The 11,986-nt window shown below is 27.6% G+C and overlaps 2 protein-coding genes across 2 annotated transcripts; one reads left to right on the top strand and one right to left on the bottom strand.

Moving 5' to 3' along the window:
- Nucleotides 1-1,095: 1,095 nt before the first annotated feature.
- On the top strand, nt 1,096-5,240 carry LOC112597368. Its single transcript, XM_025343390.1, has 4 exons — nt 1,096-1,552; nt 1,748-1,858; nt 4,498-4,645; nt 4,730-5,240. Exons 1-4 carry the CDS (start codon nt 1,480-1,482, stop codon nt 5,238-5,240), a joined length of 843 nt encoding a protein of 280 aa, XP_025199175.1. The 5' UTR covers nt 1,096-1,479.
- Nucleotides 5,241-5,861: 621 nt separating this feature from the next.
- On the bottom strand, nt 5,862-6,412 carry LOC112597369. The gene is made up of 2 exons (XM_025343392.1): nt 6,023-6,412; nt 5,862-5,954 (listed from the first exon to the last, which is right to left on the bottom strand). Exons 1-2 carry the CDS (start codon nt 6,236-6,238, stop codon nt 5,862-5,864), a joined length of 309 nt encoding a protein of 102 aa, XP_025199177.1. The 5' UTR covers nt 6,239-6,412.
- Between the last annotated feature and the right edge of the window lie 5,574 nt (nt 6,413-11,986).

The raw sequence follows: 11,986 nt of genomic DNA, 5'->3' as shown, positions 1-11,986 counted from the left end.
ACTTTATTAATTCTAATATTTTTTATTTCAATAAATAATCTTTTTTATATATAATTACATAATATGATGATAAAATGTTGTAGTCATAATATTATAGTTACTAGTTAGTTATTTTTATTTTTGATACAACCAGTTTGAACCCGTACAATCGTATAGGAGGTACTCACTTCGTTTATCTATTTGGCACGTCGCTATTGCTACATTAATACGTAATAAGAAAATATTATAGTTGTCTAAGTATTTATATAAAATATAATATATTTATCTATATTGAGAAGAAATATTTCATGGTTGTAACTTAAAAATAAATATTCTATGTATCAAGTTAATTTAAAATTATTTTAACGTTTAATAATAGTTAGGTATTCTGAATCACAATAAATGTGTTGTATCTTGACAGAATGATAAAATACAATTTATAAGGTTCATAAATTGGTAAAAGAGTTATTTTTGACGGGATATCACTGATAACAGACTGAGCGTGTTCATAGACAGACATGGACCAGTTATAAGGCTATAACTACTAGGGCCAGTACTGTACTACTTATATCTAAAGGTCAGTAAACCAATTACTCTTACCTTTTAGTTTTACTGTCATGACATGAAAAATATATTTTTGTTTCATCTAATTCCATTAATATATTAAATTATCATACATTTTATTTATATTAAAATAATTAAAAATTAAAAACTAATATTATGATAATCAATTGATTATCGGGTAACTATTTTTTGTAAAAAAATAAAAATATTTTTGTATTTAAAATATTAATATAGTTGGTTTAAACTCAATGCATACTATAACAGTATTGACACTAATTTCCCTCCTTACCGAGGTCGTTCATAAACGGTTCTCTCCTTAGTTTTAAGTTTTCTAATTAAATATACCTAATACTTATCTCTCAATCACCTTTATTATTTAATCATGCTTTTATAATTTTATCACATAATACCGTTGTTCAGTTGTTTGCAAACTAACAACCTACTATTATTTTATATTGTTGTCATGCTATACGTATAATCTAAACTATTATGTTATCTACTAACCCTTAAGGTCCTTACACACTAGGCGAATAGTTCGCGCGCGGACGCGATTTTAAATCGCCGCGAACGTTCGCTCAAAATTAAACAGCTTGTATTTAATTAGACCATTCACACTATGTAAAGCAAGCGGATAAAATCCGCCATCGTCCGCAATCGATCGCGCATGTTTAATTTTAGGCGAACATTCGCCCAAAACGGCTAAAATTAAACACGTTGTTTTGACTGGGTCTATTCACACTGGGCGATTGTTCGCGCGCGTTTTCGCGAATATTCTATTTTAAATATTTTAAAATAATTTAAAATATCAAAATATTAATATTTTACATTTTAGTGGTCAGTTATTGATAGATCGTTACTGGTGGTAAGTACGTTACATACATCATACGTCTGATCGTCTGAAGTATACATTTTTATAATTTTAAATTGTTTTTCAATATGAGTTCAGCTAGTTTTGATCTAGAATCTTTTATTATTGAGATATCTCAAGAAAACTCAATCTGGAATTTAGGTGAGTATTTTTTAAACACTGAAAGGTGTTTTTTAATTTTACTATGTAGATATATATTTTTTTGTGGTTTGAAGTAGTATAATTTTTTCTACAAAAACATTCACCGCTCCAATCTGAATCAAAAAAATGATTATTTAAATAATTATATTGTTTTATTTTTATTAATATATTGTGTGATCTACATATCATACTTAGAATCAAAAGAGTACCACGACAAAATTGAAAAACAAAAGAGCTGGTTAAAGATTGCAAAGGCTACTCTAAACGATTTTGACAAGCTTGAAGCAACCGAGAAAAAAGTCAAAAGTAAGTATTTAGGTTAACATAGCTATATTCATTATATTTACTCTATTATTACTAATTATAAGTTATGAGCATCACAGATTTGTAAAGTATTCAAATAAAAGTTTATTAATAGGTAGGTACCTATTTGTTTTATACTTGAAAATACTTTTCTAATATTATAATGGGTGTACTATACATATATAAATTAAAAAACCGAGGAAATCCATCTTGGCAAAATATGAAATAAAAGTTTTCTTCGCAAGACGCGCGGCATAGTAGTTTTAAAAATATCTTGCATGAACAATTAAAAAACATAAAAATAAATATTTGTGTTGTATTATTGATGTATATATTGAAAAAATTGTAATAATATTTATTAAAATTATAATAAAAAAAATATAATGTAACATAACATAAATTGTATCATAATATAAAATGTAATAATAATATAAGTACATATTATTATAATGAATCTAATTAGGTAATTAAAAAATTAAAATATAAAAATTATAAAATAATAGTACAACATTAATAATTTAAGTTATCTACCATTATTACTTCTCTCCAAATCTATATTATATACGGAATTTATACTGTTTAGATCATAGTAAACATGAAGTTAATGAAATTAGTATAATATATTTGTAGAAAAAATAATAGTTAATAATAATAAAAAAAACACTTAAGTTAAAAATTATGGATACAATACAACTCCGTATAATATTTAAGGTTAAAATAATAAGTATAGGTTATATAAGTAAAATAAATGTATATTCAAACTATAACTTTATTTTGCCAGCTTAGAGCATATTTTGGGTCGTTAAAGTATTTTACGAAATACTCTCTTATATCTTTAGCATTGGAAGATGCATTTCCAACACCAATTTTGTCTGATATATCATCCATTTCACAATTAATCGTATCCTCAATATTAGAACCATCCCTACGACGTACAAAATTATGCAATACGCATGCTGCCTTAGTTATAGACACAGCAACATCTGGTGTTACTAATAAAGTAGAATGGAAAACTCTCCATTTGTTGGACAAAATTCCAAAAGAACACTCTATGTGTTGCCTAGCTCTAGAAAGGCGATAATTAAATATTCTTCTGTTGTTGTTCAAACTTCTACCAGGAAAAGGTCTTAATAAACGCTTACTTAACGCAAACGCTTCATCTGCAACGAGTACAAATGGCTGAGAGACACCATCTTCATCTCCAGGTAGGCATCTATCTTTAGGGAAGTTTATTTTGTCGGAATATACTTTTTTCCCAAAAGGGCTTTGTTTAAAAATATTGCAATCACTTTCTTTCCCAAAAGAACCCACATCGATTACAGTAAAACAATAATTGGAATCGCAAACCGCCAGTAAAACCAAAGAAAAAAAATGTTTATAATTGTAGTACTGAGTTCCACTGTTTTTTGGACATTGCAATCTGATGTGTTTACCATCGACCGCTCCAACGCAATTTGGAAATTGCGTCTTTGTATAGAAACCTTCCGCTATTTCCAACCAATTTTCTTCTGTAGGTGGTGTCATTTCAGTGGGTTGTAACTCGTCCCATAACACTACACACGTTTCATGAATGACTTTGGCTATAGTCGACACACCCATCAAAAAGTCGAAATGCAATGACGAAAAATTTGTTCCAGTAGCCAAGTATCTAAATTTAAAAAAAGGAAAATTATAAATACTATACATATACATAAAACTATTTATCATTTAAATATATTATAGGTAGTATAAATAAATAAAAACCATAAAATTATTGTAATTTATAACATTCATCATCATAAGCCGCGAGTCCACGGAAACAGGGTATAATAGACTTAATTACTCATTATCATGTAAATGTTTTTCAATTTTGTTTGCGGGACGTTAAATTAGACTATAATAAGAATTATAAATTCTTATGGGCTATGACTTACAATTTTTTAACTCGAGTATTTTGTAACTTGTATTCTCATCCCGAAATTGGTAAAATTAAAGCTATAGGTGTAAATTAAAAAAAAATATATTAAATTAATTTTTTTTTTAGTTGTACGTGTTTTTTTCTTTTGTTCTAAACACCATATTATACATTATACATTTATTATTGAAGTAATAAATTATTTATTATTTATGAATTATTATTTTATTTTATTATTATTTATTACACATTAAGAAATTACATAATTTATTATAATTTTATTCGAATAAGGACAAATTGACGTTGGCCGTTTGGACGTGGGGACAATTGGATGTAAATAATAAATTTAAAGAAAATAAATAATTTTTTAATAGATCATCATCAAAATATATTAATCTAACCTAAAAATTGTTCAAAAGTATGACACTAGAACTAAAATATCATTTTTACGCGGAATCGTTTAAAACATTTCTGTGCATTAAAATAAAATGTTGATCGTTTTTTAATATTATAACATAAGATAAGTTATATAATTCATAAATTTTTTAGATATTTTAAACAATAAATAATTTTTTTTTATTAGATTCTGAACGGGGTGATTATGAATGTATTGATTTTACAATGATATGTGTTTTTTATTTTTGTGTCTGTCATTCCTTTTCGGAATACTAATAATGATTCGATTTTTGACTTCGACCCCTCTTTGAAAAGAAAAATTCATCTAATTGGTACTTTAAAACTTTTGAAGTTATTGAACTGCAGAAAAAATGGAAAAATTTGAGGGATACTTATAAAAAAAAATGTGTGACAAAATCAGGCCAAGCAGCGAATAAAAAAAAAAAATACGTATACTCAGAAATTTTAGAGTTTTTGCGACCAACTATGGAAAATAGAAGGTAAATACTAGTACTATTAAGTACTTCAATTATCCTTGAATATTTATTGAGATTTACTAATTTATAATAAATTATGCATTTTAGAACAGAGGGAAATTATAGCGATGATGAGGAAGAAACAGAGGACGAACAAGGCAATAATAAGGAACATGATGAAACGGTGGAAGGGGATTTCATTGATGCAAATGAAAAGTCTATGCGTGCTTCTTCCGATGAAGCACTTACAAATTTAAAAACTATAAAAAAACGTAAAAAAAAAAATATTAATTTTGAAGAAGAATTATTGAAATCTTTAAACAGCCAAAAAGAAGAAGAATCCGACCCAGATAAATTATTTTTATTGTCGCTCTTGCCCCAAATGAAATCTGTCGGTGAAGACAAAAAGCCAATGCTCTACGTTGAGCTAATAAACACCATACAAAGAGTAAAAACGCTTCCTCAAGATAATACAGCATTACATCGCCAGTTATACCAAACCAACTCATATTCGCAGTCATTATCGGAACCTGCAATGTATCCTATTACTAATCCTGCAATGCAATCTACATTTCAGTCATCATCGTATTCAAACGGTTTTAACTATACTAATATTTAAATTTATTAGAACTTATATATTTTTTTTTAATATTTAAATATTATTTTACTTATTATATTTTAGACAATCCTAATTTATTTACATTTATATTCTAAAACACCAGTACATTTTATATTTATTTCATAATTACTTTTTCTAAGTGTTTTCTACATTTTTTTAAATAATATTATTTAAACTAAGGCTGCTAAACGTAAATCCTTACTTTTATTTTAGAACTTTTGTTTTGTATTTACAACTATTTTACATGGGTGTGCACCTTTTTGTATTTTGTTCAATAATAGTTATTTAATAGGTATAAGTATGATTTGAATATTTAAAGAATATATTCAAGAGCTAAGACTTCTATGTATTTTTATTTCATAATTAACAAATAATTAATAAATATAATTACCTATATAATCAAATGTGGCTTTGTTTAATAATTAATTTATAGTTTTGATTTTGTGTACATAACAATTCAATGGGAGATCTATGGATTAATCCCCCATGGCCTTTTAGGACAGAATAAAAATTTATCTTACAATATTATTTTTTTTGTGCATTAAAATTTCTTTTACAGATCCCCCCTCAGAAAAAAATTTGTATACGCACTGCTTAAAATATTTATGTAGTTTAACTATTTTACCTTAATGTCACTGACAATCTTTCCTCGGGTGGTATTGAATTGCGTAGAATTGTATTTTCTTTTTGCAATCTATGCTTAACACGTGATAACTAAGATTTAAAATAATAATTTTCATTTTAATATATATTCATGTGATAATAATAATAATTTTACTTACCAGTTCATCAAATGATGAAATTGACATACGGTAGTAGTTTTTGAACTCATCTGAATGAGATCTTAACATCATAAATGTTACTTGAAATTGGCCTTCACGTGGCCTTTTCAAGTTAAGGGGATGGACCCAATAACGTCTATTTGTTCGTTTATTCTGTTTTTTCTTATATAATATATAAGCAAGGCACACAGTCTGAGCGCGACTCAAAAAAACCATTTTTTAATAATAAATTATATTTATAAATAAAAAACTTTAACGCACGAACGGTAGCAAGACCATGCAGAATGACTAACCACGAGGTAATGATGATTTGGCGCGGATTTTAACCGCGTAAAATTGCATAGTGTGTAAGCTTTGTGTTTTAGCGAATATAATTCGAGGCGATTTTAAATCGCGTCCGCGCGCGAACTATTCGCCTAGTGTGTAAGGACCTTTAGTATTTATTATTAGGCATGTTAATTTTATTTTATTTGGATTATGTTATTACTATCACATACTGTATTTTTATCTATATTATTCATATTCTATTTACATCTTGTTTCAAATTCAATACCATATTTATATTTTATAATTGTCGAACTATAATAGTTTTTTGCTGGAAGTTCTAAAATAAAAAAAAGAAAAAAGAACAGTATTGACATTTTTATAATAATAAAAATTATTATGGTTTTGAGTGATACAAATGCCTATATAGTATATGCACATTATACACACAAAAATGCAAAATTAAGTTTTAATATTCGCAAACAATTTCAAGGCGTAATCGGTTCGTTGAATTACACAGTACTTTATAATATGTAATATCATAATAATGATTCTATTTTCTATTAGATACATATACATTTATATAAGCTTATTAAAGTTGTATACTAAATATAATAAATATTTATTTTACATATTATTTTGAATTTAAATTGCGAATGGCTATTATTTAACGCAATTAATCTATCAACCTTGAAAAGTTACCAAGTTCAATAGGTAAATTTTGGGTCAGATATGCAATGTACCTGTGCAATAAGACGCAGTAATATGAAATTAATTATTATACCTATATTGTAAGTAATGATTTATTATAATTTGAACCAATATTTATTTTTTTTTGCGTATCTCGGTGTATAAAAAATTAATTTTTTTTTTAAGTACTTGTTTTAAACGAACCGTAAACACATGCGTTATGTGAGGCTTAATAAACAGAATAGGGTTTCGTTGGAATGGTATACGGACTCTAATTGGACATCGATGATAACCATTGATGTATACTATACAGTCCTATGCGATATAAATAATAATTATCGTTTCTGGAATTCATTTAGTGGATATGCGTCGAGGGGATCGGATACCGACTGCAAAATTATATTCTGTTTTACTGTTTACACTAAATAATATTATTAGGTATGTTTATTTTAGTTATAGGTATTTATAAATTAACTCGAATCACGCATTATATACGATATAAAAATATGATTAAATAGATATATTGGACGCAAATCTAATTCGAATAACTTACTGAACTATATATATATATGTATTGAATTTATTGAATTACAAAATATTATTCTGTATAACGAATAATAAAAACAGACAATAAATTCAATTCCACAATTTAAAAAGATTATATATATATTTCATATTTTATAACATTTATACATATGACTAAAAATTAAACTCGATTTTACATAATATTTTATACTGTTTTCATGTAGAAACCAAACGAAAAGTTAAAAAAAATCAATAGCATCCTATAGTTTGATGCTTTTCATGATTATGAAATACGGCAATCACGATGAGAGGAGACCAGATCATAGTAAAACATAATATGCATTTTATAGAATATATGGAAATAACTTGGACATAATATTTAATATAGTAACAAGATTTAATATGATATGCGGAGATGTAAAGGTTGGAGATGCATTAATTAGTTCAAAAATTGGTTTTTTCCAATTTTATAAAAATTAGTTAACTTTTTAATTAACTTAATAACTTAACTAGTTATAATATCTATCCATTATCATAACTTTGATTCTTCAGAAATAATGATTAATGAGTTAAATTAAAATCATGTCTTATAAATAACTATAACTTTATAGTTTGTTAAAACTAATTAATTAATTTCTTTTTGATTTTATTCAGGTTGTATAAAATGATTTTTTTGTTTTTAAATAAAAACAAATAAATACATATTCCTTAATTTAATAATTTAATTAACACATAGGTATAATTATCGTCAATACAGCTCAACGCTTGTAAATAATAAAAAGGAATTCTTTCTGGCGTAGGGTGAATTTAAGCATTTTAAACAAAACGTTTGGTTATTATAATGAAAATATTTGAAAGTTGCTCAATAGCTATTGCCTATTTGTGTAATCTAGGTAGCATTAAAGAGTTAACATTTAATTCTCCGTGTAAATTTTACACTTTTATAATTAAATAATATTATATCGTTCGTTGACTATTTACTTACAACTGCGAGCATTATCAACGTTGACATTTGCTCATCGAACACGCGTTCGATTTTTTTTATTAAATTTCCCGATTTTACAGCAAAGGAGACAAGTGACTACAATATAACGTGCACGGGGTCTTACGTATAGTTTCTTCGTGAAAGATCTTGTATATATCTCGTCTCGAACTTTGACGGAGTAAAAAGTTCGAGGTCGTCAAACACTAATCACAACAATTGTACATCTAGACGATAGGCTAATACGATACGAAATTAAACACACACACTTATCACTGTTATTATACACTATAAAACGATTCTTTTATACTTTCTTTCAATCGTTGTTGTTAGTTTTTTGAATAATTAGACTCCGAGTTGTCATTGGGTCCATGCGCATTTAACGAACGCTTGTCTTTCGTTAGGGGGTGGGGGGGGGGTGTCAGCGTTCACTCGAAAGATTTAACGCGGCGCGTACGTTTTTTAGAATAATAATATATCCCGATGTTTTTTCTTTTTCAGAAACGACTTCGACATGGAATTTGAACATTATTAATAATGCGTTCGGCCGGTATTTGACGTCTCATAAATACGCCACTGACGCGTCCGCGTATGCGCGATGCGGCGGCGTGTGTGTTGTCGGTCGTCACCACAGCGAGTTCGCCGCGGTTATTCCCACGGCCGCCACACAGACGTCGTGCGGAATAGGAAAAAGAAAAAAAAAAATTATGAAAAACCGAACGACATAAATCAGGTACGGTTCGTTCACCACGCGCATAATAACAATAATAATAATAACGCGTACACACAATAATATGATATGATATATTATTATTATTAATATTGTGTATTATACGGCGCGTTAAAACCGATCCGTTGCGTGAGCGCGTTTTACACAGTTTTTACGCGTTATATTATATTATTATGAATTTTTTCGTCGAACGATCGCTGTACAATATACGTATTATTATTATTATTATTATTATTATATTGTTATGCGAATACCCGTGGTGATTATATTATTATTATTATTATTATTATCGTAACACGGTAGTCGTTGGCGTATACATACTGCACTCGGCTTGCACTGTCGTCGTCTGTCGCAGCTCGTCCGCGATATTATTACCATAATTTTATTATTGTTGTCGTCGTCGTTATATTTATCGGTGTCGTTGGGCCATAACGACACATTATTTACAATAACACAGTAATATATATATATATATATATATTAATGCCCACACGGTGATCATCTGATCAATGGACGAAAACACAACCATTGTGCCGCCGATTCACACTACAGTTCGAGGGCGGCGGCGGTAAGAGGAACGCTGTTGTGAAGAGTGTGTGTTTTGTGTTCATGTGTGTGTTGCGGATTTCGCGAATACCTCTTCTTATTATATTGTAATATAGATACAAACGTACGATGTTGATTTATTGGAAACTGTTTTTGAGAATATTATTGTCAATGTAAATATCGTATTATTATTGTATTCCCCGGAATCGACGTATCGACGACCTATGTAGAATAATATTTTATTGTTTGATGTTATAAATCATATCATATTATTCGTATTGGCGTTTGGCATACCTATATACACTGTCTTTTGCTGTGCGGCAGTCGGATGGAATACTGACCGCTTTCGCATACCTCGATTATGATATAATTCGATATTTGAAATATTCCTTGGATTATAGCATGCGGATAGGATATAGTTACCAGTTACCACCGGCCTATCTAGAACTTTCGCCGGTGCAAAAACCGTTAAAATCGTCTTCACGATGTTTTAATCTAGATAAAATCTCATTCACAATTGTAAAAATTAAAGTTAATTCAAACATGTTATAGTTTTGTTAAAAAAAAACTATACTCTGTAAATATTAATACTAATATTCTGTAAGTAATTCTTTAAATACCTAACCAATATATGTTATTTGATACAAAAGTGTCATAATTTTAAATTTATATACTTAAGTTTAAATGAAAAAGTCAGGAAATAAAAAAAAACCGTTAACACGAGTTAACACAAGTATTGAGTTTAGTACACGATTGATCAGAGTTTAGTTCGGCTCAAGAAGTTAAACTAGGTACTTCACGTGGATCAGTTGTGCTTGAAATTAATTTTGCATTTTAGGATCAGTCGTGTATCTATTTTACGAACAATAAACCGATAAAACTTAGTGATTACTTTTTCGTTTTACCTTCAGGTTTAAGAAACATGTTTTTAATTCCATAAATCAGACTTACATGTTCTCACAAATGGTATATTTACATTATAATTAAAAAGTTATTTTTTCGAAAATCTTAATTTTTACTAGAATAAAAATACGTATTTCTGCGTTTTTCTTTACTTTTTAAGTGATTTTGAATTTGCGAGGAAAGGAGAGACTTGCGAACTTAAAAAGTAAGCTGGAATGTTCACGGGAAAGGAATAGTTTATATTTGTGTAAAAAAATAATCGTCAAATTAATTTTTACTATTGAATAACTTAATTTTCCGATTAAAGTATGTTGATGATACCTGTTGCTAGTTTTATGTAATTCTACAGGGAATGTGTTATGAGAGTTTAAAATTTAAGCTTGAGAATATTCAATTGTGTGGCAAACACTATATTCGTAAAATAAATTTTTTCAAAAATTTTTATTTTTATTAGAGCCATAAACACGAGTTTCTTTACGCTTCATATTATTTTGAATTTACGGGGGAATAAGAGATTTTCGAATTTAAAACAATGAATTTAAACGTTAATGAAATGGTGTACTTTTATTCACAAAAAAAAATTTGAAAAATTTTATTTTTAATATCGAATATAGTAAGAGAAATGGATTGTACGAGTATAATGTGAATTTAAAAACTAAGGTTGTATGTATTCACGTTCATGGAAAATCGGTGAACATTACATTCGTAAAAAAATGTTCATAATATCTTAATTTTTAATAGAATACGCATTTCTAGACGCTCCATGTGATACTGAATTTATTTTTTGAAAGAGGAAGGAGATATTAACTTGTATTCAATAATAATTTCTTAGATAAAAAGCTAATAGATCACATAAAAAAATTAAAATATAATTATGGATCTCTCTAATATTTATAACTTCTAACCCTAATTGTACTAAATATAATAATTATAATTTTAAATTTAAATGACCAATAGCTATTTTTTATTTAGTCTTTCAACTTGTAAAAAATATCGAGATTAATATAATTAGTCTTTGCCTATTGACCTTAAATGTTTTGAGCGCAATCGGTGAGACATCAACATTAGTTCCTTTCTTTTTTTTATACGTAAATTTTAAATGTGGTTTTAGTTTTTGTTATAATTTTACACAACTGAAATAAACTTTATATATATATATATATAGGTACTCATGGATCCCATTATATAAAGTTAGTAAACATTAGTTATAATCTGAAATAACTTTGCGAAAAGTTTTTGTGGTATACTGAATTATTTTCAAGGTTATTTTGCAGTGGAATTATTATAGAATGGACAGACAAATTTTTTTTTAAGTTTTGCTAAT

This window comes from Melanaphis sacchari, unplaced genomic scaffold (genome assembly GCF_002803265.2).
Source record: "Melanaphis sacchari strain LSU unplaced genomic scaffold, SCAv2.0 Contig40_pilon_pilon, whole genome shotgun sequence".
In the NCBI taxonomy this organism is placed as follows: Eukaryota; Metazoa; Arthropoda; class Insecta; order Hemiptera; family Aphididae; genus Melanaphis; species Melanaphis sacchari.
Note: the sequence above shows the minus strand (reverse complement) of the source record. Positions and strands in the feature narration are given on the sequence as shown.

Coding starts and splice junctions, on each gene's coding strand:
- LOC112597369 (XM_025343392.1), bottom strand. CDS start 6,238: ATGGTTTTTTTGAGTCGCGCTCAGACTGTGTGCCTTGCTTATATATTA. Junction 5,955..6,022: donor TTTCATCATTTGATGAACTG/GTAAGTAAAATT, acceptor TTTAAATCTTAG/TTATCACGTGTTAAGCATAG.
- LOC112597368 (XM_025343390.1), top strand. CDS start 1,480: ATGAGTTCAGCTAGTTTTGATCTAGAATCTTTTATTATTGAGATATCT. Junction 1,553..1,747: donor AAACTCAATCTGGAATTTAG/GTGAGTATTTTT, acceptor TATCATACTTAG/AATCAAAAGAGTACCACGAC. Junction 4,646..4,729: donor CCAACTATGGAAAATAGAAG/GTAAATACTAGT, acceptor TATGCATTTTAG/AACAGAGGGAAATTATAGCG.